This window comes from Amia ocellicauda, chromosome 8 (assembly GCF_036373705.1).
Source record: "Amia ocellicauda isolate fAmiCal2 chromosome 8, fAmiCal2.hap1, whole genome shotgun sequence".
NCBI classification, from domain to species: Eukaryota; Metazoa; Chordata; class Actinopteri; order Amiiformes; family Amiidae; genus Amia; species Amia ocellicauda.
The window spans coordinates 43,238,079-43,260,934 of NC_089857.1; the positions used below are offsets into that span (position 1 = coordinate 43,238,079).

General features: G+C 44.4%; 1 protein-coding gene across 5 annotated transcripts in view; it reads left to right on the forward strand.

The window, feature by feature from the left end:
• Positions 1 to 22,856, forward strand: part of mast4 (microtubule associated serine/threonine kinase family member 4) — a 129,868-nt gene that overhangs the window by 48,403 nt on the left and 58,609 nt on the right. For all 5 annotated transcript variants that reach the window (XM_066711561.1, XM_066711562.1, XM_066711563.1 and 2 more), the window contains one exon: positions 17,192 to 17,223. In XM_066711561.1, coding sequence (XP_066567658.1) covers positions 17,192 to 17,223 — 32 coding nt within the window. The remainder of the gene's footprint in view (positions 1 to 17,191; positions 17,224 to 22,856) is intronic.

Genomic DNA, 22,856 nt, shown 5'->3' on the forward strand with positions numbered 1-22,856 from the left:
ACTGGTTATTTTAATCCATGTACAGTGTGTTTATTTAAAATGGTCAGGGGGAATAAGGGCTATGATTTGGGTTTGAATTTAATTTTTTCTCTCTTATTTGTTTTCCTTAAACTCTACTGCTTTCTGTTTTGGAATCTGAGTTTGATTTTATTAGTGTAACATGCATGTATTAGATGTGATATTTTCTCTGCTTTGGATGGTGCTGTGAGAGTATTTTCTTCAAAGGCTGTTGTTTCTGTGACAGATTGTTGAAGGCAAAAAGTGTGATGTTTTCAAGGCGTGCTTTAACAGCCTGGCCGAGGAAATCATCATTTGACATCTTGGCAGAAAATTACCAATTAACCAAAACGAAATGTATACCGGTTTGTCTCGTCTTCATGCTTAATCATATCTGTCACGTTTGGCGGTTGTGTGATCGTCTGTGGGTCTGTGTCATTGTGAAGAGGACTCTGAAGTTTGTTCCTCTTCAGGGGAGATATTGAGTGTCATCCCTGGACAGCCTCCAGCAACCACATTGAAAACAGCTCTGTTAGATAGCTGTGTGTTTGTCATTTCTCACACGGACGAGCCGTGCTTGTGGTCAAGAGAACTGCCTCACACGTGTTCAGAGCGGATTAGAAACGTTCGCGTAGGGTTTCAGATTTGTGAATGGGATGTTTATCATCAGTGAAGCGTAATGGGGAATCCGGTTTCATTTGCTCTTGTCTTCTGTTTGTGTCGCCAATTTTACACGAGATGTTTTTAGCTGATGTCAGCAAGATTCCCATACAGGAATTGTTTATTTGCGTTAAAAAGTGTATGATTTAAAGAGCTTTTAAGTGAGACAATTAGTGTGAAGTATTTACTCAATTTAAAGCATGGTTGGTCAAAACATTTAAGAAAACAAACCAACCACAACAACATCAAATAAACCTTCCTTGTTAATTAAAATTTACTAATTAAAAAAAAATTGGCACAAAGGTATGGGAGGCCTTTCATCTTTTGTTTATTTTAATTTGGAGATTTGCCCCTTGCTGTTCTAAATTCGGCCAATTATCAGGAAGGCTTACAAGGACTCTGATCAGAAATGAGTTCCTTTGTATTTTTTAACATGAAGGTAACTTTCAAACCATTACAGTTGCAAGAATGTTTTAACTTGGATAAATTCTGTTCTTTGACATTTAAAACAGATTTTCCTCTTCTGTTTTTTTTTACTGATATTAACCAAACTGCCCATTAACATTTCACATAATTAGCCCTTTCATTTATCGGGCACGACCAAACTTGTAATTTCCAGTATTCAAACTGCCAATTACAACCTTGTATTAATGTGAAATGAGCCTGTTTCCCCTTCTTTTGGTCCTTGACTCCAGAACTGCAATCACAACAGAATCGCTTGGTTTGTGCGCTTGTAGTTTGCGCTTCATGCAGCCTGTTTGCTACACAAACACCCGTGCCCTGGCTTTCCTGGGATCTTGCAATGTTGTCAGTTGGACGGGGGAATTTGTCTGCGGAGAAAATGTAAAACACCAGCTCCGATTCCCAGAATCCACATTGACAGAAATTACCTGGGGATTTATTTTGAGTGATGTGACAAAGAAGCCCATGCAGATGTGATGTGTGCACTGGAGACGGTTTGCACACGACTGTAGGGAACCAGAGACACAAAACCCCTAATGGACGTTGAATGAACGCATTATGCACCTTCATGAATTAATAAACTCCGCCGTTTGCCTGTTCTTTCACACAATTAAAACCATGTCATGGAACAAAATGTGCCAACCCCCCCCCAGTGCCTCATGTTGTTTGTTTGTTAGAGATGGATTGCGGTCTCTCTGAGTTGTGGTTTTGATGAGCTGAGCAGAAAGACGCACTGGCGTCCCCTCACCAGGGTGACGGGCTCCTGCAGGGGCCACATTAATAACCAGCCCTGCCAGCTGAACCCCCACCCCCAGGGTTACATTTCCTCGAAATCCCTCCAGTGAAAAGACTGCCGGGTTTTGTTCTGCCGTTTCAGGTCGACCTTTTCGACTGAGATTGAAAAGAGCATTTAAAACTTGCACCTTATATTAAACACTTAGCCTGTTTAAAAGTACACACACAGTGCTTGGACTATAGCCAACATCCAGGGTCTCTGTGAGCCAAGATTGCTGCTAATTACCTTTGTCTTTAAGTGATTTGATCGCTGGCCGCCTCACCAGCCTGTCTCTGTGGTCAGTGCGATTTAGCTGGTATGAAGATTTCCGTTTTAAAAAGTGTGGTCCAGATTCAGGGAATGAAGGTGTTTTATAAAAAGAAAAGACCTTCAGCTCATAACAGTGCTACCTTTCCCGTGATGTGAAAGAGAGAGAGTGTGAGTGAAGCGTCTCTGATCGTTCACTCTTTACAGCGTTGTGTGTTAAAGCGCTGCAGAGGACGTTGTGTGGTTATTTTTGAACGCAAAGCTAGGATAACCCAGTCACCCTGGGCTTTAGCACAGCTCAGATTAGAAACCAGGTCCTGACGGAGGCTGGAGTGAAGAGTCTGTATTTGGAGCTCGGGATGGGTGGCCTTTTATTCTGGCAATCAGAGCGGACCTGTAAAGTAAAGTGATGTAGATCAAACATTCATTAAATAGCAGGCAGAGCAGTTTCCCCCAGCTTTACAAAACTGTGGGTTGATTTAGAGTTTCTTCTAAAGCATCTGTCCCTTCTTCTATTTCTTTAGTCAGTAACATATCACAGTAATCTACAGTTACTACAGATTAAGATGAAACCCCCTTTTTGGACGGGATATGTAAGACGGACGCACGTGACCATGGCAGGGAGGACGGCCTATTGTTAAAAAACAGAGGAACAGCCGAAGACTTTTCCTGCGATCACCGCCACACCGTGCCCTCAAAACAAGGAAGGACAGTTCAGTGTGATTGGTCGTTGGGAGTTGTCCTTTCTTTTGATATCAATGGCATTTTCTTTGCCACTTGCCTCCCCGTTCGACGCACTCGAGAGCCCTCGAGATTCTCTGGCATTAAGGATGAATATGAACCTCGCTCGTTGGAACAGGTGCTCTTTATATACATTTTACTGCAGCTTAATTGCTGTAAATGGGCTGCTCTCTGATATAAGTCCTATAATTAAAGTTTCAGAATTAAACGTGGTTAAGGGATTTACTGTTAAAACTGCGGGCCGCGTCCGGCTCACACATCTCCTTAATAGGAAAGGTAAAAAATATAATTGGAAGGGATTTACAGATGTAGAATTGAACTTTTGTGGTTGATTTTGACTTAATACAGGCAACAGCACAAAGATTAGCTTTGGTTATTTTTAATTCTTTAAAAATGGACACCTTCACTGTTGTTCTTAAGACCTGCAGTATAAATAAGTCATGATTTGCTAAAGGACAAAAGTACTGCTCTCGAACTTGTAAAGTTTTTAAAGAATCCCACAATGCATTCGGCTTAACAGGACTCACCTCCTGCTTCCTGTGTGGAGAAAATGACCGCCATCAGCGCAATGTGGTGCCCTGTAACTCGGCTCTCTTCCCGGCTCTTATGCCGATGTGCCGCAGGGCTGAAACACTCGGGCGTCTCCGAGTGCGTGACGCATCTCTCCCCAGCGGGTCCAGCTCCTCCCGCGCTAATGGAGCCATTGTGGTTTTGATGATGATTGGATGAGATTCAGGACATCTGGCAGCAAATGGCACCAGCGCAGCAAACCCATAAGTAAAGTAAATTACAATTATCAGGGGGGTGTTTAGGCTTTTTATTTATTTCTCTATCTCTCTCTGTGATTCGAATTGTCATATTTGTGGTTTTTAGGCGCTACGTTAAACCGAATTGATAGATGTGCCCTGAACAAACCTAGGCCTGCATTCTATTAAAACTTTCCCCTATACCAGGTCCAGGTAGGCGAGACCTTGCTTGGTGGTTTTCTGTTGTGCGGTTTCTGTTCCAGTCAAATAGTGGGGTTGCAATTTACGATTTGAAGCCGCGCTGACGTGTATTCCTGATCTGGAACCTAGAGGTAAACCAGACCTGCGACCTACAGACAAAGTCATCTGTTTCAGTGTGCGTCTGCAGTGTCTAACATGCAAATGTGTCCCACCACGTACACCTGTGCTGCTGTGGGAGAAAAAATAATCATGTGTTCGTGTTGACAGATCCATGAGGCTGTGGTGTGGGTAACACGCTGTGCGGAGGAGCGGTCAGGGCCGAGCGGAGGTCGTGGGTTCAATCCCAGGTGGGGGACACTTGAGCAAAGTACATTGCTGTACATTGTTGTATTGAAATGATTGTAAATAGACCTGGATAAGGGAATATAATAATAATGGGGGGAATGTAGACTGTAGCTTAAGCAGGGAGTTAAATACAGTGGGAATCCTGTGTGTGGGGAAAATATGATGATGTGGAGTGAATGTAGAGGGGTCTCTGAACCGGGACTGTTGCAAACACCACACAAACAGCCAAGTACAATTCAGAGCCCCCTGTATTCTGCACATGTTTATGAGCCGGATGTGCGGAGACTGAAAAGTCAAGAAAGCAAAACAAAATGGCGCTGCGTTTCCGTCTGTAGCTCGGCAGTCAAGATGCTTTTATCGCTCGTGAACGTACTCTCGCTCTTCAGCCCGACAGCACAGCGTAGAGTTCGTGTCACAGGTACACCTTCTGGGCACCGGAATTTGGGAACCGCTAAAGCCATACAACGTCACGGTTTCAGAGCGTTTTATTGTTTTATCAGTCTGGTCTAGCAACTGGCACCTTTGCCTTTCTCCCGAATGCGGTGCCGCTGCAGGTGCCATGTTTCATGTAATGCCCTGTCTGTGACTCTGAAGGTGGCAGCTGAGAGGAAGGTGTCCATCGAAGCTGCTTTGCTTCAGGTGACGTCCGCAAGAGTTACATTCCTGGAGAATCCCTCACTGTTATTGCTTCCTTTGGACACGGCCATCGAGGTGCTTATTGGAGCTCTGCAGCCCCAGGGAAGTCTGCAACTTAATCCCTGTATCGCTCAGGGCCCGAGTCCTGATGTTTCCAGAGCATTCGCTTTTTATTTTATTTTGCCAGTTTCCCTTAAAACACATTTTTCCAACAGCTTTTTCTTCTGCATTAATTGATGAATTGGCACAACTGAGTTTGTTAATGCTGTTTTCAGGTCTAGATGGACAGACTCTCTCGAGGTTCCCAAAGCCAAAGGAGAAACCTTGTAACATTTTTAGTTCTCTTTTTGTTTTTATCGGTTTTATGATAAATTTGTAGGCTGCGGTTGCATAGATGAGGTGAATACAATAACATGCCGCTGAAGAGGCACAATGGTCCTGCTGGGTCTACATTGTTGGACATCCTAGGCCTCGTGTGGGGCTCGACAGATCCAGAGCATCTTAATTATGGGGCAGCACTGTGGAGTAGTGATTAGGGCTCTGGACTCATGACTGGAAGGTTGTGGGGCAGTGCTGTTGTACCCTTGAGCAAGGTACTTCACTTAGATTGCTCCAGTAAAATGCCCAGCTGTATAAATGGGTACAAATGTAAGTCGCCCTGGATAAGAGCGTCAGCTAAATGACAAAAATAATAATAATAAAATTACTTGGGCTCCATATTTACCAGGCATTTCCCAAACAAAGCAAAACAACAAACCAACTAACAAAACCCAGCAAAGCCAAACACACAAAGTGGTGCTGCTGGACTGGCTTGGTCTGATGTCACTGGCCTGACATGCAGGGAAGTACGTACGTTGATTGTTCTGGAGGACCATTTAAATAGTATTTCTATTTGAGATCCAACCTGTTTTGTCATACTCGTTTTTTTTTTTTTTTGTGTCTAACTCTGGCGATAGATATAAGCTGCAGAGAGTCCTTTTTGAAGTAGTGGATTATAAAAAAAATAAAGGTGGTGGCTACATGTACGATGCAATTTATTTCTGTCAACCAACAATAGATGTGTGTAGATTTCTGCCAACAACAATATTTGTTTTAAACCCGGTGTAAAATCAGACTAAATATAGCATCTTGTTGATGTTTGCCATGACTTTGCTTCAAAAGCATATTTTGAGGACAAAAACACTATATATTAAACGTTTATGTGCATTTCTGGGTAATAATAATCATAATAATGTTTGGATTTTATTCTTTCTGTATGTCTGTGCTCTGTCCTTTTATGCTTTGATTTCACCGGCTCTATTTTCTCCATCTGCATTGTTGCGAGCAGGATAAATGGCCTGCCTGGAAATGAAATAGCTACACCTGGTCCTATTGTTGGGGATGTGGGCTGAGCCTGTTGGAGGGGAAGAAAGCTGTGCCAGGGAATCCATTGTTGGAGTAAAAATAAGGATTAATCATCCAGGGAGGCTGTAAGTGGCTCATTGATATATATGTCACAAACAGTAACCTTTCATTGGGTGAAATGTTAAACTGCTGGCACCTTGTATCACAGAAATGTCTCCACTGTAATGATGTGGTTTACCATAGAGATCGCCTCCCTCTCCATAGAAAACACAAAAATCAATACCCCAGCGTCTGTGTCTGGCATCTGAAAGTGGCTGCTGGTTATTGTGTGTGTGAGAGAATACTGCCCTGCTGGTTTTACATGCATTACCGGAGCCCACTTTGATATCATGAACTCTGCTGTTCAATCAGGACTCGTATTATTGTCCTGCTTCTGCTGCTTCTAGGAATGAAGGAGGTTGTGTTTGTGACTTATCTTTCCAGTAATTGCTGGGGTTAAACAGTAGGCAATAGAAGAACAATACAATCATGACGACAGGAGTATCCCTTTCATGCCCAGGATACAATGCATTTGTGTGTGTGTGTATAATCATTATATATTATAACGCATTCGGACCCACCCAAGGGACGTTTTAACATCAGCACTTAACCTCTCCTTTATGTCTTATTGGTTTGGGCTCCTATCTAGACCCCTTTAATACTGGGAGGTTATTAAAATGGTAGCCATTCAATATGTCATGAAACCTTACAAGGATTTCTTCGTTCATCTATATAACACACATATATATATATATATATATATATATATATATTCCCTTTGGTAATAACATTGAACATTTAATAGCTATAGCTTTATTTCACAGCATTGGCGTTTCATTGCCAATATGGAATCAATTTAGTTAGTCTCCATACACCCATCTGTGGACTCTTGACCTCATGAAATAGTGTTTTTATTGTTGTTATATGACTGCTGTGTTGAGACAGACCCTTACGGCTTGAGAGAGAGAGAGAAACTGGCATGTGAGAGGTTTTTCGACGGGGTAGAGATCCTGTTTTCACCCACACCGAATGTCAATTAATTAAAAAGAACAAACACACATGAACAGCAGCTTCTGAAATCGACTTTCTCATCTTGCCCGTGACCTTGACCCCACAGACAGTCGAGCTGAGCATGGGCTGCTTTAATATCCTCGGAGAGACGGCACGGACACACAGGGCAGCTAAATGGACGGTGATAAACCGGTGTTGTTGTGTCTCAGACTGCCAAGAGGATTGGCAACCAGGGAGGGTGTTATCTTGCGAGGTTGTTCAGGTGTCCTTGTCTGTTTGATTGGCAGTGTGAAAGAGTATAGAGGAAAGTGAACAATGGAGGATCAAGTGGCAGTGTTCAGTCTGCGATGGTTCCCCGGTGCGGTTCTTAGACACCTTTGAGAAGCAATATATGAAGAAACCAAAATATATTTCTTCAGAAAGTCACATTTCTAAGACTCCCCCCCCTGTAAAACTCTCACACGTGGCGTCATGCTATGTGCAGGACATATAAGGGAGATGTATAGGAGACGGAGATCATTCTCCACAGCGGCCCAGAGATGCATTATTTATTTTGCCAGTGCTGCCCACGGCTGAATAGAAATAATTTGGTTATTGAAGAAAGGGCTCCTCTGAACTCATCCTACTGAACACACACACACACACACACACACACACACACAACGAGGGGGTGCAGCAAAGCTCAGCCTGCTGTCCCACACACAATCTGTCCCCGTCGGTCTCGTATAGTGCAAGAGAACATCTTGCAGAGTCTCTGAAAAAAGAAATAAAAGGGAGAGAGTCCCTCTTTCTCTCGCTGTGTCCATATCATTTTATAATGCTTTATTTTGTAGCTCGTTCTTCTGTGTCATATGATCACAACAGCACTGCTCAAACCCTTGGAATTATCAAATCATGAAGCAGAACGCTGTGTCCCCTGATCCCCAATTTTACATATCAACACGATATGTGTACAACCCCTTAAAGAGAGAGCTGTCGGTGACGGGCACCAGCAGATGCCCCAGTGCCGGCTGCTCGATGAACTTGATTCGGATCTGCTCCGGCACATCTGCCTCCCCTTCCCATTCCTTCAGAGTGTGAGTGAGCATTGGGGGGGAGCCGGGAGTCTGTCTGTGCCAGGAGGCCACGGGTTTAAATCCTGCCTGGGGGAGCTCTCCACATCCATCATTCACCAGCGCCTGCGGACGGTGTTTAGGGCTCGGAGCGGAGGATGCAGATGCTGCCATCTCCCGGTGTGCCGAGTCGGGCTCCCGTCTGCCGTGTGGAGGAGAAGGGTCCCGTCGCTGCGGGCGGCTGGCTTTCTCCTTGTTATTGTATTTCCTTTACAGGGCTGTTCATATCCAGTCAGGGCTGCAGTTTAGATGCCTGCCGGGCGTGGGAGTGGTCCCAGTGATCCGGCGGTACAGGGAGCTCCTCGGGATCGGCCCGTTGAGCAGACATGCGCTTGGCATGCAGTTTGGCCCGCGGTTTTAATCCCCACACACCCATGTTCTCTCTCAACCAGTCCAGCGTATTCCTCCAGTCAAACCTGATTACAGAGGAGTCGTATATCTAGATAAAAACAAAACTTGATGCACAGTTTCAGCTGTAAAAATTGACATGTTGAAGAATGAGTATATGTGTGTGTGTGTGTGTTTATAATATGTATATATGAGTATAATATAGAGATACTAGATATAGATATAATACATAGATTATAGATTGCAATCTTTGTTTAATCCCCCGGTGTGGATCATCTTGTTTGTGGGGTCTTTGTTTGCTGTCACATAAAGCCCAGGTCTTGTCTAGCGGCACAATGGCTAAGTCCCGCAGCCCTTGTTAAGGAGATCAGGCACTGTATTGATCCGGGCGCACCTTGCACAATCCTTTAATAAGCCTCTCTTCAGTGGCCTATCACTGCTAATACAACTAGCTATGTTCTGTGGAAATGTGATTGATTCATATATAGAATATAAATGGTGTGTGTGTACTAATGTTATTAATTGATTCTCCTGAGGTCCTTAGTGTTGTTGTTTTATAGAGTATACATAGATGCAGAAAAGGGTACATTTTATGAAGGGTTATTTATTATTTATTTTTTGGCAGACGTCCCAATCCAGGTTGATTTACAGGTCACATGAACAATACATTAAAACTTACAGAAGTGGTTAAATAGATACACACATCGTTTTTATAGATTGATTACACACACACACGGTTCGTTCTGACCTTTGGCTCCTCTTGAGGATGCATTAGAAGATGATGGTGTTTATTGTATCTTATTACCTGGATGGGATTCACTGATCTTGTTAAAATTTCCCCAGACAGTACTAAACATATAAGTATCGTTATCCGTTTATTCCCCCAATGTGATCTGTGTCTCAAACCCATATTTAAATGTAGTTTTATTGAGTTGCATCACACTCTTAACATCCTAAAGTTCTCAGGGAATTAATGGAAGATCAACAGGTCGTTATTAAATTATGCATTATAGCTGTGCTAGTGGAACAAACCCTCCTCCAGGGCGCGCACATCACATCACACTGAGACGACGAACGCCCGCAGACCAGTCTCCTTCAGCCCCAAACTGTGTGTGTATTGATTTTAGAGGTTTAAATATAATCCAATTATATTACCACTAACAATGATGTCTTCAAATAATAGTTAATCATTCCCTAAATATTTTTTCCCCCATACGAAATTACGAATGAATGGAGGAATATGAGAATTGAGCGAGTACAGAGGTAACATTGTCCTTATCTTTGTGTTGACCAGCGTTAATAACCTAGACTATCTTTACCTCAGATAATACTGTACGGCATCTTTATTACTATGAAAGAGTGTCAACTTTTACAGACAAATTCTTCTGTAAACATGTCTGAGTGTGGGAGAGAGGCGCGTGGTGTCGGAGGAGTTCGCCCGTACCTCTCTGATATGAACTGGTTCGCCAGCTCTGCCTCATTAAGTACGAGATACAGTTTTTATAGCTCTCGGTTCTTCTGTTCGGTGGACCGTTTGAGTGGATCTTTGCCGGCTGAACTTGTGAACATCTACAGAACGGGCGAGTTCTGCTTTTGAGTATATCCCCACCATTTTGCAGATCCTTTCAGGGGATGAGAGACAATGCTGTGGTCTGTTTCTACAGTGCTTCGAACTTTTCCTCGTTGCACACCTGCATTTGTAGCGTAATTTACTGCGATTTCCTGCCAGTGCATCTGAGATCCTGCTGTGGTTTTGAGAGACCTGCCAATCCCACCGTCCCTCTGTGTTGTGGCTCCCATTGCTGGCATCGTGGTCGTAGCCCAGTCTAGAGTGGTCAGATCCACAGTAGATGACCTCGGGTAGTCCTACAAGAAAGCAGAAAAATGCCTCCGAGATTTTGGTGGCCCTCCTCTCCTCAAGAGTAACTCTGGGAACGAGCTGCTGAACAATGTCTCTTACCTGAGAGGTGGTGATGCAGACCGGGTGGCTAATAAAACCAGCAAAGGAGCGTCTGTCTTTCTTTTCCCTAAGTCAGCACTTTGCTCATACCTACAAAGCAGAGTTCTTCATCTGCTATTGTTTAAGCACCCCAGAAATAAAACCGCATTTTTAATAAACCCTATGCCGCTGCTTTGATGGTGCATGTCTGGGCTTGGGGAGCGCAACTGCAGCGGACATTCAATGGCAACAAGCCCCTGTAAATTTGAGGCAGGAAAGCCGCACGACTGGCCGGGGAAGAGCCCAGCTCCTGGAGAGCCTTTGGAGGCATGAAACGCTGTCCTGTACGCTGCAGTGGAAAATCCACCCTCTGCAGCGATCAGCCCGGAGAGGGGAACTGCGTCTGCTCGAGAAAACACTGCCAGGCGTTCTCCTAATGGTCCCGAGATACCGGGGGACTGGCGGAGAAGCACTTCAAAGTTGCACAAAGTAACTGGAGAGTAAATTCAGATGGATTTATTTTAATGTTTTAATCCTCAAGGTTTTATTGATGTCTTTTGTCAATAGCTGGTGGTGTCTTAAATGATAAGACTGTCTGCTTTCAGTGTTGTCTACAGAGAAGTCTGCTGAGGTTTAGGGATGCTCTTCTTTTCCAGTCTTTTGTTTATATTGTGTTTGTGTGTGTGTGTATAGATAGATATTCAATTCCATGTTCTTCTTCCTGCTGGAGGTCTGGTTGTATCCTATCTGATGATGCGCTGTCTAAGGTGAAATCTCATCCCGTCTTTTGCAATACCTTTCATAACAAATAAAATTACAGCTTGGAAATGAATTCTGCGTTAGTCGGTTATCGTCGGAAGCTCTGTGTGCAGAGCTGATGCTGCAGAGATCTATTACACGGAAGAAACTCCTCGTAGATCAGATTGAAGACGAACCGGCGTGTTGGCAATGCAGAGAGATCTGAACTGTCTCCGATTCATTTACTGCGTCTCTCTCTCTGCAGCAGAGAACCTTCCTCAATCCAGCAACTGTAGTCTGTTGAAATGCAGAGTTGGCAGTGCATGGAAAACAGCATGATTTGAGATCCTGTTCAGTGTTTTTACTTCAGAAACTGTGTATTCAGTTTATATCCTGTGTGCTTGATTCTGCATATGTGCTTGATTCTGAAGGAGGTTGTGTTTGTTTGCATTGATGGATTGCTTTATTTTATTATTATTTACAGTGTACGGATTTGCTTTGCTGTGACAGTTTAGTATGCTTTGACCTGTCTCGCAATGAACTGTAAATTCTCACTTTTGAAGATGTGTGAAAGGAAACAATGGCTGACTAGAATATATTTTGTCTCAATATAATCTTGTGTATTGTCTCTATTTAGTGTCTTATTGTGTTTAAGGCAACATCACTGTGACGTTTACTAAGTCTGGTGTAAAAGCTGTGGGAGGAGTAAGTGATTAACTGAATGGAGTAGTATTAATGATAATGTGCAGATTATGTGCACAATAACGGGTAATTTTGCATTCGGACTCTTCTTGCTTTCCTGTGGCCTGCGTTTGTTGTCTTCTCTTTATATGGTCTGGAAACACTGAGGCAGTGAACCTGAGAGTTCGTTCATCTAGAAAGACATGAAAGGTTCTGCTTAAAAGCCCGTGTCTGATCCACGGCCCTCAGTACCCGGTCCCACAGCCCGGCCACATGATGACTGGGCGCTTTCCAGCCTCAGGGCGTCTGTCCGGTCTGGGGTGCCTCCTCAGGGGGCGCAGTGACCCCGAACGCACTTAGGGGGGAATAATAGTGCTTTACACTGCTTACAAAGAGGGGTTTTATTTGTCATTAGTTCATCCCATCCCAAGTGCTCAATCGTGTGTCTGGCTGATCTTACTGAAGTACACGTTCAACCCACAATACAGGGAATGCAAGTGGGGTGAAAGAAATAGGGTGAGGAGGCAAATATAGCACAACTGCCCCTCGATGTTTCCATTTCAGTATCAATAGTCGTATATTTACAGTGACGAACAGGAAAGATCACAAAAACAAAACAAACGGCAACACAAACCCATTAGGAATACAGTCTGAAGACTCTTCAAACTAAATACTGTGGCTGTTATGTAAAGATTTTATTTCCCTAGTTCTGTAACTCGGCTTGTACATGAACTTCTCGGAAAGCTGCGTTTCAGAGGGCGGGTGGCCTGGAGGCACCGGAAAGACCTGTGTCGGGTCAGAGAGTCCTGAAGTGCTGACCCGAGGTCTCCGCGGCGCTGATCTTTTGTTCCGTGCTTTACAGACGCATCTTAAAAATAAATAAAAACACAAAGAACAGTTGCACAACACTGGGACGCCAAGGGAGCGTTTTCCAGGGAGCACCTTGTGACCTCTGCTTGTGGAAACACATCTCAATCCTCTCTTCCTTTTGTTGAAGATGTGCATTCGTTGTTTGTTTCCCCCTCCCTGGATTTTAAGAGCATTTTATTAATTAAAGATTAAAACCGAATTTCTCAAACTGATGTTGTGTATTTAAAAAGATATAACGTGGTATTGTTTGTGTTGTATGTTGAGATGTGAGAATTTGCTGTCAACCTGATCTCCCAGCCCAGATGCTGAAGGCTAATCTGGGATGGCATGCTGCTGCTCGGGAAACGGTCTTTATCAACCCCCCTGGCCCGTTTGCTCAGAAAATGTGCTTTTGAAGGAAAACCGGCTCATATTAATCAGCCCATCACGGTTCGCACACATCTGAGCCGCAGTTTGCTCAACGTAATTAAATTCCTGTCCAAACCAGCAGGTGGTGCCACACACAGCCGTAATGGAGGAATTGGAGAATGGGTTTTACAGCTGGAGACGGACGAGCCGGGCTGGTGACCCACAACAGGGTGACGTTCCTCTGACAGATGTGCTGCTGTAACACCAACACGGCATAAAACACAAGAACAGGAGTTTTTTAAATTTTGTGTCCAGTTTATGGTGGTTTTTTTTTTTTTTTTTTAAAAAGGCAGTTCCCTTTTGCTCTCTGTGTGTTTGATCAGTTATATATTATATATAAGTTGCAAAATAATGTGTTAGTAGTTGCTAGCTGAGGTTAGGGGCGCCGCAGGGATCCTCAGAGGGATCCGACAGAAATGGGAAGCCTTTCACAGAAGAAAAAAACAAACCAAAGTAAAACCATCCAGTACTAACTCAGGGATCTCCTCTCCATTCCTAGAAATGCCTTAGTTACTCTAATATGAATATTTTTGCGCTATAGTATTTCATTTAAAATTGCTCATTTATAATTCATACAAAATCATTATCATTAAGGTTGAAATTGCTGTGATGTGGGCTTAAGAACATAAGAAAGTGTCCAATCGAGAGGCCATTCGCCCCATCGTGCTCGTTTGGTGTCCATTAATAACTAAGTGATCCAAGGATCCTATCCAGTCTGTTTTTTCATCAGTATCCAGATGAGCTCTAACTAGTGCGTTGTACAGCCTGAACATCACTGCCCTTAGAAGTGTGCCGCGTGTGGAGAGTGAACTTCTTTGCCTCAGATGACGTCTCTCCGGGCTCTTGAGCTCAGACTCAGTCCAGGTCCGTCAACATGCTTTTCTCAAGGTACACCATATGTCCTTAGAGCGAAGAGCATAAATATCACCATCTACTGGCCCTACTCTGGCATTGCACTTAACTTACTGCTACTCCAACTCCTACTCCAACACTTAAATTATTCCATAAAGCATTTGCTACAGCAGTTCTGTATGTGGGGGTGGGAGTCTGACATTATGCTTCTACTGTACATGTGTAAGTGATGGTTAATTTCAGGATATCATCATCACAGCCTGTTCAAGCAACAGAGTAAAAATAGTTATAAAATCAGCTTCACGACCGGTGTGTTAAGTGTCTGCATCTCCTATACGTTTGTAACGCGGAATCGACTGTAAGAATCTACCTGCTATTCAATTGTATCCAGTTGTTTTACTTCAGATATTGTTTTGTAAAGCAAATTTTAGTTGTTAGTCCAGAACTTTATGATGTGGATGAAGCCTAAACGGGTTAGATGTTGATGTGGGTTATGTGGGTGTAATCAGTGTGTGGAGTGGGTTATGGTTAAGCCGGCCGGTTCCTGCCACGGTTAGCCATGAGGTGTTGTATGGAGACGATGTATCCTCAAGAAACCTCAATAATAACCGAAGATTGAACATTATCATTAACTCGTGTGTCTTTTAAAGCTGCCAAGAGGAACCCCTCTCTCAAAACCACCTAACAAAATTCACCAAAAAGAGGCTTATTTTCTTTGCTCTGTGTAGCCGAGGACCCTGTTTACCGGGTCGGCACATTTGAAAGACCACCTCGCATTTGCTTTGAAAATCAGCACCGTGAAATCCAATGATAATTGTCACTTTAGTTTCTAATGAACATTTGAGCTCGTATTGATTGGTTAGAATTAGACAGTAACAGTATGAAGAACCTGGCTGCCCCCCCCCCACGAAAGACTGGCCGATCAATACTGGGAGTTTACTACAATTTAGTGTTTATAAATGGGAGAATTAGAGTGAGTCTTATTTCAGTGCAGTGTGTGAATTCAGTGTTTATTAATCGATTAATTAGAGAGTCTTGTTTCACTATACACTCACCTAAAGGATTATTAGGAACACCATACTAATACTGTGTTTGACCCCCTTTCGCCTTCAGAACTGCCTTAATTCTACGTGGCATTGATTCAACAAGGTGCTGAAAGCATTCTTTAGAAATGTTGGCCCATATTGATAGGACAGCATCTTGCAGTTGATGGAGATTTGTGGGATGCACATCCAGGGCACGAAGCTCCCGTTCCACCACATCCCAAAGATGCTCTATTGGGTTGAGATCTGGTGACTGTGGGGGCCAGTTTAGTACAGTGAACTCATTGTCATGTTCAAGAGACCAATTTGAAATGATTCGACCGTTGTGACATGGTGCATTATCCTGCTGGAAGTAGCCATCAGAGGATGGGTACATGGTGGTCATAAAGGGATGGACATGGTCAGAAACAATGCTCAGGTAGGCCGTGGCATTTAAACGATGCCCAATTGGCACTAAGGGGCCTAAAGTGTGCCAAGAAAACATCCCCCACACCATTACACCACCACCAGCAGCCTGCACAGTGGTAACAAGGCATGATGGATCCATGTTCTCATTCTGTTTACGCCAAATTCTGACTCTACCATCTGAATGTCTCAACAGAAATCGAGACTCATCAGACCAGGCAACATTTTTCCAGTCTTCAACTGTCCAATTTTGGTGAGCTTGTGAAAATTGTAGCCTCTTTTTCCTATTTGTAGTGGAGATGAGTGGTACCCGGTGGGCTCTTCTGCTGTTGTAGCCCATCCGCCTCAAGGTTGTACGTGTTGTGGCTTCACAAATGCTTTGCTGCATACCTCGGTTGTAACGAGTGGTTATTTCAGTCAAAGTTGCTCTTCTATCAGCTTGAATCAGTCGGCCCATTCTCCTCTGACCTCTAGCATCAACCAGGCATTTTCGCCCACAGGACTGCCGCATACTGGATGTTTTTCCCTTTTCACACCACTCTTTGTAAACCCTAGAAATGGTTGTGCGTGAAAATCCCAGTAACTGAGCAGATTGTGAAATACTCCGACCGGCCCGTCTGGCACCAACAACCATGCCACGCTCAAAATTGCTTAAATCACCTTTCTTTCCCATTCAGACATTCAGTTTGGAGTTCAGGAGATTGTCTTGACCAGGACCACACCCCTAAATGCATTGAAGCAACTGCCATGTGATTGGTTGGTTAGATAATTGCATTAATGAGAAATTGAACAGGTGTTCCTAATAATCCTTTAGGTGAGTGTATTGTGTGAATTTAGAGATTTTAAAGGGAGGAATCGGAGTGAGTCTTATTTCACTGCAGCATGTGTTAATAGTTTTTATTAATTGATCAATTGTAGTGAGTCTTATTTCACTATAGTGTGGGAATGGAGTGTTTATTAATTGATTTAGAGTTTTGTTTCACTGCTGTGTGTGAATTCAGTGTTAATAAATTGATTAATTAGAGTGAGTCTTGTTTCACTGCTGTGTGTGCATGTCTTCTTGGTACGCAGCACAGCCTTGCCTTGTCTCATCTCGGGAGGCCTTTCCAACTGCATCTCAAATTGGAAAAGATGGATGATTATGGCATTTAAAACCAGACCGATAGCTGTGGGGCCCTTCAATAATTCAGTTCCGCATTATTTCTTGTTCTCGTGTTGTCAAGGCCATCCCCCCCCGAATCCATAATGCGCCAATGTATGTGTTAGGATTTCACACTGCTGCAGACTTGGGGTCACTGCTTCTGTCCAACATGGGCTTCTTATGTTTGTTTTTATATGAGAGAGAGTAAAATAAGAAAACAAATCCGGTTTTAGAATCTCCCATCGATCCTACAACCGGCATCAAGCTGCCCTGTGTCCGTCCGGAGGGCAGTTTGGGCTGGTGGGCAGGTTTCTCTCAGTCCAATGATCTCCACTGAACGTGCTTTTCTGTTGTTTTTGTTGTCCGCGTGTCAAATGGTTGGCTTGTCTCTCATTGTGACGTTCTCTCTTTTCTCTCTTCTCTTTTACAGAAGGAATTGAGTCTGCCCAGAAGAGGGAGTTTGTAAGTAAAGCGCTTTATGGGTTTTCTTCCCTCCTTTCTTGTCCTGCTGTTCTTATCGTTCCTCCTCGATTCCCAACCCTGACTGCCGGCGTAGCGGCCGTGTCTGCTTTGGAGAGGTTCTACACACTTTTTTTGAAATACAAATATAAAAAAGATAACGGTTAAGCTGAACTTCTTAGATTTTTGCTCACAGCTTAAAACAACTTTCTTTTGCTCCGATAGTGTGACCCCCTCGTGTGTATCAGTGTGTGTCTGCGTGTGTGTGTATCAGTGTGTGTCTGTGTACTGGTGTGTGTGTGTGTATCAGTGTGTGTCTGTGTACTGGTGTGTGTGTGTGTATCAGTGTGTCTGTGTACTGGTGTTTGTGTGTGTGTGTGTGTGTATCAGTGTGTGTCTGTGTACTGGTGTTTGTGTGTGTGTGTGTGTGTATATCAGTGTGTCTGTGTACTGGTGTTTGTGTGTGTGTGTGTATCAGTGTGTGTCTGTGTACTGGTGTTTGTGTGTGTGTGTGTATCAGTGTGTGTCTGTGTACTGGTGTGTGTGTGTGTGTATCAGTGTGTGTCTGTGTACTGGTGTTTGTGTGTGTGTGTGTATCAGTGTGTCTGTGTACTGGTGTTTGTGTGTGTGTGTATCAGTGTGTGTCTGTGTACTGGTGTGTGTGTGTATCAGTGTGTGTCTGTGTACTGGTGTTTGTGTGTGTGTGTGTATCAGTGTGTGTCTGTGTACTGGTGTGTGTGTGTGTGTATCAGTGTGTGTCTGTGTACTGGTGTTTGTGTGTGTGTGTGTATCAGTGTGTCTGTGTACTGGTGTTTGTGTGTGTGTGTGTATCAGTGTGTCTGTGTACTGGTGTTTGTGTGTGTGTGTATCAGTGTGTGTCTGTGTACTGGTGTGTGTGTGTATCAGTGTGTGTCTGTGTACTGGTGTTTGTGTGTGTGTGTGTGTGTGTGAATCAGTGTGTGTCTGTGTACTGGTGTTTGTGTGTGTGTGTGTATCAGTGTGTCTGTGTACTGGTGTTTGTGTGTGTGTGTATCAGTGTGTGTCTGTGTACTGGTGTTTGTGTGTTTGTGTGTGTATCAGTGTGTGTGTGTGTGTGTGTGTGTGTGGGAGGAGGGGGCTGATAGGATTGAAGCAGTTCTCCTGGCTTGTTCTTGTTGTGAATTCCCATGGTGGTGTGAACAGTGTACAGTTGTAGGTAAACATTTGTAAAGTGTGTTTTCCTGAACCGCCTGTGTGAGGAGAGTGCCACTGCAGTGCTCCAATTATGTCTGAATACATTAGGCATGATGTTTAATGCAATACTGTAGTATACGGGCAGATTGGGTCGGTAGAATGAGACGCCGGATACAGGATTACCTGACAGGTACAAGCCTGGTGCTTTGCCTTGACACGGTTGAGTTGTTGTGTTAATATTTGTTACTCGGGATGAGCTGTATCAACACCCATGACCAGCCCAGTCCAACAGCCCCCAGCAGGGCTTGTGGAGCAATGATTGCTGCCATTTTTGCTTTGTTGTTTGTTTGATCCTTCAGGAGATCACTTTCGTAGTAAGTCAGATGTTGTACGGTAAAATGTCCACATCCTGTATAAATTACACAAAGGCGTTAACCTGTCTATTGTTTGCGGAGGACTTCACAGATGTGAAATTGATTCCCTCTGCTGCCCGATGTTCAGTGAACTGTGCGACTCTTCTAAAACAGCCATCAAGCCTTTTGAAGAGCAGTGGGGTTTTGCTCGGGATGCTCTTGGGCTCATCTGAAGGTTTATACTATGCCCGTTTGTAGTGCTCACCTGACCTGCAACCCATGAAGACATTTCTGTTCTTGATTATTTTTGCAACCCACAGGGCGAATGACGTGGCCGTAGTGGGTTTTTAGTTGATTCCTGGAGGGAGTGCAAAAAAGAAAAATACAATCCTGCTGGCGCCCCGCTGTGCCTGGGATGGGCGGTGTTTAATGGGGTGCTTCGCGTGACAGATGCGTCTGTGATGGACCATGTGCTCGACCGCCCGCCCCCGTGGTCAGCAGCGACCGCGCTCATCTGCGGGGGAGATTGCCAGCGCTGCACGAGCATCCATTACATGGACCAGGGCTGCAAGGGGTGAACTGAAAACTGCCATCACTCTGTGTCTCTAGAGCGGCTCGCGCTATGTGGGCAGATTGTGTACAAGGCCTGGTGTGGGTTTCTGTGCGGTCTGCGACACCGGGGCACAGACGCAGACTGCCGGGGTGCCATGTTGGATCTGTGCTTAATCGTTGGGAAGCGACATAAATGACATTTCAGTTGGACAACATTTAAGAACTGTTTTTTTACTTTTCCCTAGCGTTTTGAAGTGTATTATTAAATATTAGATGCACATACCTTTTAAAGCTAATGCTAGAAGCTATTGTGTACTGCCTGTTTGCATAAAGTTTTCAGCATAAGGCAGACATGAACATAAGAAATTGTCCAATCGAGAGGAGGCCATTCGCCCCATCGTGCTCGTTTGGTGTCCATTAATAACTAAGTGATCAAGGATCCTATCCAGTCTGTTTTTGAATGTTCCCAAATTGTCTCTTCAGCCACATCGCTGGGGAGTTTGTTCAGATTGTGAGGCCTCTCTGTGTGAAGAAGTGTCTCCTGTTTTCTGTCTTGAATGCCTTGAAGCCCAATTTCCATTTGTGTCCCCGGGTGCGTGTGTCCCTGCTGATCTGGAAAAGCTCCTCTGGTTTGATGTGGTCGATGCCTTTCATGATTTTGAAGACTTGGATCAAGTCCCCACGTAGTCTCCTCTGTTCCAGGGTGAAAAGGTTCAATTCCTCAGTCTCTCAGTAGGACATTCCCTTCAGACCTGGAATAAGTCTGGTTGCTCTCCTCTGAACTGCCTCTAGAGCAGCGATATCTTTCTTGAAGTGTGGAGCCCAGAGCTGTCCACAGTATCCAGATGACTAACTAGTGCATTGTACAGTCTGAACATCACTGCCCTTGTTCTCAGTTCTACACTTTTGACAGTATACCCAGGCACCCTGCATTTACACTTTCTTCACAGTCACGTTAGGGTCCAGATTAGATTATGGGGGAAAGGGTGCTTCTGTGATTGTGCTCGACTGGCTGTGGATTCCCAGGCCTGCTTTGTCTTTCCCTGTGTATCACTGGAAATATCAAGTCTAATTTCCTTTTCTCAGATTACGATACAAATGGGATATGACTGCCAAAGCACTTTCGTTGCAAAGCTCTCGACCCTGCGTGTGAAACCCAGCTGAATTAAGTGTATTGTAGCTGGTACTGTGCCCACGAGCACGCTGCAAGGATGTCCTCCTCGATCTCCTAATCGTCAGGCTTGGCTTGGAGGCAGATGGCTTAATTCCCAGCGGAAACGTTTATGATTTTAGTTAATTTAGTTGTTTTTTTGGAAAGCTGCCATCTTACGTGACTGTGTGTTGCTAAACTGTACAACTGAACCGTGTATGTATCTGAATGAATTTCGATTTTAAAATGTTCATGGATTATATCGCAAAACTATACAGTATTAAATCTCGGTTGGTGTGCTGCCGGTTTTGTCGGCCATCGTGAATATCTGCTCTCTCATTGAAAGTGTTTTTGTTGAGGGATTCTCAGACGCGCTGGCGATGTTGTCGATGACACTCGGCACTGCAGAGGTACTTCTCTCCTGTGCTGCTTTTTTCGAGTGGTTGAAATCGGTTTTTGTCCATTGCAAAAAAAATAATAGGGAGAGTAGAAGTTTAATTAAAATCCCAGTGTTGAAAATCGTCTGTAGTGCTTTAGCCCACAGATACGCGGCGACCGGGACGCTGCTGTGATGCAGTTGCCAGCGCCTCGGGCAATCAGTGAAATAAATCAAGTGGCTCAGCTTTGAGATGTTTAATTCATTAATGTCAAAGGTGGTGGAGGCAGCAGAACAGTAGCCCGGCTCTTCCGAACGCTTTGGAAAGACGGGGCAATCTCCCTTTTGTGTCGAGGGGCTGCTGGGCACTGTAAGACTGATAGTGGGGTGGGCTCTCAGTGCTGTAAAACCCCCATCAGTCACCGATGAGACGTCAATCGTTGTGCGTTTGATGCTCTCTTCCTGGAGGGGCATGGTGTTGCCTGAGTGCTTTCACACACATTGATGGTGATCTGTGTATCCTCCTGTGGCAGGTCTTTCCCTGCCCTTCCCGGCTTTGGGCTGTGTGGGTAGACACTCCTGTGGAACGATCTCACCCCGGGCACGGCTGACCCCGGTGTGCACAAAAATAATGCGTCTTTTGAAACTGCCGTCTCTTTGAAGTCGTGAACCTGTGATGCCTTGTGAGTTGTCATAGCAATGGAAGAATATAATTTATTCATTTATTTATTTGTCTGTCTCTGGGCTGGGGCATTCTGGGATGTCGGTTTCAGAGCAAACTGGTAGTAATGAGATTGTGGAGATTTCCTCTTGATCTTAAATCGAAGGTCCCTTTGAAGCCGCGGTCTCGGTGTTGAATTGGTGCTATTTTATCTGCAACAATAGTGTCTGAGTATCAGCTTGTTCCCTGTGTCCGCTACCCGTCATATGATCTTCATCTCCCGATTACTTTTCACTGAACTGCATAGGGGCGGCACACCTTAACTTCAATTAGTTGGCATTAAAATGTATGTCATAGTTCCCTATGCACCTGTTCTCCGAGCACTGGTGTATTACTGTGCTGTGTGTCAGTGCTTACCAATACTTTATGAAAGGGTTTATTGAGACCAGAACAGTGATGGACTGCTTTAACTGCGGTCCACCGGTTTCACGGCCAGAAACGGCTGCTTGAGCACCGGTTATAGACAGCCCACCCTAGGGGACAGTCCTCGCCTGGGTCAACCTTGAGCAGAGTTACCGCCTTCAGGGAAATTGAGGGGGGTGAGGGGCAGTGGACGTGTGGAGTAAAACTGCAGCATGAGCACTAGTTATCAACCCTAGGGGAACAGTCCTCGTCTGGGTCAACCTTGAGTAGAGTTACCACTTCATAGAAACCGATGGGGCGAGGGACAACGGACATGTCGGGTACTCCCCACCATCCAGTCCTCCTTAGTGTCTGTGTCCCTCACTGACGTCTTGAGTGGGATTGTGAAGTTGTCGAGCCTGCCAGCAGAAGAACGCACTCCTTTCCGTGCGAGAGAGTGCCATTTCGTTTCATTGCCTGACTGTGTTACCAGATCGGCTCCAGAGCTGCTGAGGGCGTTCGGGGAGCCAAGCTTGGGTTTCATCCATTGCTATAAAATCCACAGCAGCCTTGTTTAAAGCTGCAGCAGGACATATGTCATGCCATAATTACGTTATTTGTAATGAAGATGTGTTTAGGTTTGATTCATATGAAAGCCTTTTGAAAAGCAGGCATCCCAGTCAGAAATGATCGAGAGCCTGTGATGTATGATACAGGACCAGCTGCTGTTAAAGCCGAGCGCTTCCCTTAAAACAAGTTATTTTCTGCTTGTTAAAGGTGTGTTAAAGTTGGCTTCGATTTGTTGCGACACAAAAGTAAAACAAAACAAAAGCACTATGTAGTCAAGCCTGTGGTGCGTTAAACACGTTCTGATTTGATGCTTGACCACCAGTGCTCTATTTTTACCCTTCATTGCCACCTGTTCTTATGTTGACCTTGACTTCTCAGGTATCATCTCTTGTGCCAAAC